General features: G+C 49.1%; 1 protein-coding gene across 1 annotated transcript; it reads right to left on the minus strand.

Annotated features, from left to right (window-relative positions):
- On the minus strand, positions 1-573 carry CRH (corticotropin releasing hormone). Its single transcript, XM_068984152.1, has one exon. It carries the CDS (start codon positions 571-573, stop codon positions 1-3), a length of 573 nt encoding a protein of 190 aa, XP_068840253.1.
- Positions 574-3,718: the final 3,145 nt, after the last annotated feature.

Raw genomic sequence — 3,718 nt, forward strand, 5'->3', positions numbered from 1 at the left:
TCATTTTCCAGCAATGTCCAACAGTTTCCTATTGCTATGAGCTTGCTGCGCTAACTGATCGGCCTTGGTCATTTCCAAGACTTCTCGGAGGAGGTGGAAGGTGAGATCCAGGGAAATGGGAGGTTCCTGGGATCGCCTCTTCCTGGCGGCTGGCGCCTCCTGGCGGCTGCCGAGGGCGTTCTCCGTGCCGCGTTCCGCAGGACCCGCTGGGCTGTCGAGTGGGCGCCGGGACTGCAGCAGCGCTCGGAAAAAGTTGGCGGCCACCTTGTCCGGAGAAAGGCGACTGCTGCTTCTGCTGGCGAGAGGCGAGGCGGCGGGAGAGAGGGGAGCAGCCCGGGTCTCATCGAGGTTACCCAGGCGGAGGAAGTATTCCTCCCCAACGCGGAGTAGGGTGGGCAGAGCCTGGGGTTCCTGGGGCTGCGGCGGCGGCTGGAAGAAACTCAGGGGCTGGGGGTGCTGCGATGCCTGCCGGGCACCCGGGATGGGCCCCCGGCTGAGGAGGGCCCTGCATGGCGGGGAGGGCAGCAGAGCCACCAGCAGGACGCCCACGGACACGAGCAGCGGCAGTCGCATGTTAGGGGGCGCTAATTGCGGTACAGAGGTGGGCAGAGGGCGGAATAAGAGAGAAAAAAAGAGAATTATCAGAGTTAAGCTCCACTGGGAGTTTCCCGCAGGACGACACCCACAGACCCAGCTCCCGGCGTGGGTGGGGCGCTGTCCGTAGTGCTGAAGCGCCCGAATTAGGACTTTCAGAGCTGGAGTGAGACCAAGAAGGGGAGCAGCTTGGAAGGCAGGGCGCGGCAACAAGGCTCAGTCCCGCTCCAGGCTGGAGCGACTCTCCTTACAAGACTCACTTAGGGAGGGTCCCCGAGTCCCCTGTCTAACGATTCCCCCAGACCAATTCCCCGGCCTCTAAAGAAGACCTGCAAATTCGTGGTCTCAAGGGCTCTAAACATTTCCCCCTCCCCGCGACCCCACCACCACCCTTTCCGGATGTTTCAGCATTTTTCTCCAAACTGAGAACTGCTGCCTCTCCTTCCTCTTTTCCCATCCCTGCCCTTGGTTCTCTCGGTGGTCGGGATGGATGGGGGCTCGTTTACACAGACAGAGAGGAATAACGGCCAGTTCAGGTAACGCTGAGCAGCCGTCTAAGTTTGCTTTTAGTAGCGTCTCAGCTACTATCTATCGGAATCCTGTGGCACGGGCGCGCACAAACGCGCGCGCACGCACACACACACACACACACACACACACACACACACACACGCCTAGGAACAGCCGGCAGCACGGCGCACATCCTGGCAGCTCAGACAGTGCAAAGTTGGAGGCGCAGTTCCGTCTAGGCGCTCCCTACCTTCCGAGGTGCTTCTGCAGGTGAGCAAGGCTCAGCGCTTCTCTGCAGAGAAAGTCTCTGGGGCTTTTCTTTCAGGGATTCTCTTCCCTTCTCCTTTCTCTTCCCACTCTGTTCTTTTCCTCTTCTCTTCCTCTTCTGTCTCTCCACGGACGTGGGCTCTGAGTTTCTCCACACCAGAGCCTGGAAGGGGATTTTATAGTGTCGACCCTCTTCAGAAACCACGCAGCATTTGCCTAATAAGCTGACGCTCTCTTGACAGCTGGATTGCGCGCTGCCTCTGCTCCTGCATAAATCATAGGGCCCTGCCCGGGAACGAGGGGCAGAATTTTTGCTATCTCAACACTGAATCTCACATCCAATTATATCAACAGATATTTATCGCCTCCTTGATGACGTCAAAGAGCCCTAAAATGGAAGGGCTTCTTATGACTTGTCCATTGACAAAAATTCTTGAATGAGATTTCCCAAGTGTGAAGACATACTGGCCTCTTACTAGGAAAGGCCAAGAGGAAGGTCAGAAAAGAGAGTGAATGGGAGGGGAGAGAAGAGGAAGGGAAGTCTATCAACACACAGTCCTGTGATGGGGGTAACTCTGGACACTTCCCTCCCTTCTCCCACCTAACTCCTCTGACCTGCTGTGCCAGGCAACTCCTCAGCATCTGAAAATATCCCTCTGCTAGAGACAAAATGCCCCATTAACTTTCTGCCTGGAAAAGAATGAAAAAAAGGAGATGGGATTGCAGGGACATCCAGCTTTTAAAGCTCTAGATGCTTTGTCCTCCCAAGAACAGATAAAGAAATTATGAGTCTGCAGAGGTAAGATCAAGAAGTCTCTTGAAACACTGCTCAAGTGTTTTAAATGATGCAAGAGCTACTCCCATGATGAAGAGGCACAAACCAGAATCAGTGAGGGGTGCAGCAAAGATTTTAAGGTATTCCCAGAATCTCACTGTTCCTCCTTGTTCTCTTCTCTCAGAATCTGAAATTAACTGTGGACCTTTCTGTTCCTAAATCAGAGAAAGGGGCAGTAAGAGGTAACTGAGGTAAACAATCTTTTTATCTCGTCTCCTTAATGCAAGCCCAATGACAGAAGCATCCATTCTAACTTCCCATTCTATATTGGGAAAGACTTAAACTGCTTGATTATAGGGCTGAATTTATCAGTTACATGTTTTCACTGATGAATGTTGAGCCTGTAAAAATGATAATCTCATTCATTTTACTTCCAAATACTATTAACATCCATGACAGTGCCCATATCAGGAGTACCCAGGTTGTTGTTGTTTTAATTATTTCATTTTCTAAATTCAAATGTGCTACATGGGAACCTGATAAATACACAAATGCTCTCTGGCACTACCACAGAATTGAATGCCTATAAAACCACACTAATATTTCAAAATAAACTGATATCACATAGGTGTGAGGTTGTTAACCTCTAATTGTGCAAATTTTGTTTGTTGTTTAGTCACTAAGTTGTGTCTGACTCTTTGGTAAACTTGTGGACTGTAGCCTGCCAGGCTCCTCTGTCCATTGGATTTTCCAGGTAAGAATACTGGAGGGGGTTGCCATTTCCTTCTCCAGGCGATCGTCCCAACCCAGGGATTGAACCTGCATCCCTTATATCTCTTGCATTGGCAGGCAGGTTCTTTACCACTGAAACACCTGGGAAGCCCAATATATTCTACAATTCAAAATGCAATTCCAAACTCTAGTGTCTATGATTCAATTCAGCATCTAGATAACCATCAAAGTTGTTCATCAGAAATTTCCTGTTCCTTATTTCTGGTTACCTCTGCTTATTCCTTTGTAGCTAACCTGACAAATGATACAATGCATATTTCAACTCCCAGTTTTGAGTCTATACTAATTCACAATTGCTCCAAGAAACAAAAGGAAGGTAAAAAGAAAAATTCTGGCTGTTTCCAGAGAAGTCAGTGCATAGTTGGATCACTGTACTACGGAATGGACTTTTGACATAAGAGAACAGAGAAAGAAATATATCTTCGGGGGAAGATGTGAGTTGTTACAGAAGATCATAATTATAAAAACTAGCTGAGCTTTTAGAAGAAAACAGTGTTTTATGTTGCTAAGAAAATCATCTTTCTCTGTCCCCACTGACATATTTCAGCTTGGGTATTGATCCGAAGGTGAAAATCGGTTTGGAAGGGGAAGTTGAGGTTAACGAATACAGAAGTAGAACTAGGAAAGGAAAGACCACAGGTTTAGTTGGGAAGACTTGGGAGGTTCCTGCAGAGACAGTGAAAGTGTTGGCTGCTCAGTTATGTTTGATTCTTTGTGATCCCATGGACTGAAGCCCACCAGGGGATTTCCCAGGTAAGAATACTGGAGTGGGTTGCCATT

Source organism: Capricornis sumatraensis, chromosome 11 (genome assembly GCF_032405125.1).
Source record: "Capricornis sumatraensis isolate serow.1 chromosome 11, serow.2, whole genome shotgun sequence".
NCBI lineage: Eukaryota > Metazoa > Chordata > Mammalia > Artiodactyla > Bovidae > Capricornis > Capricornis sumatraensis.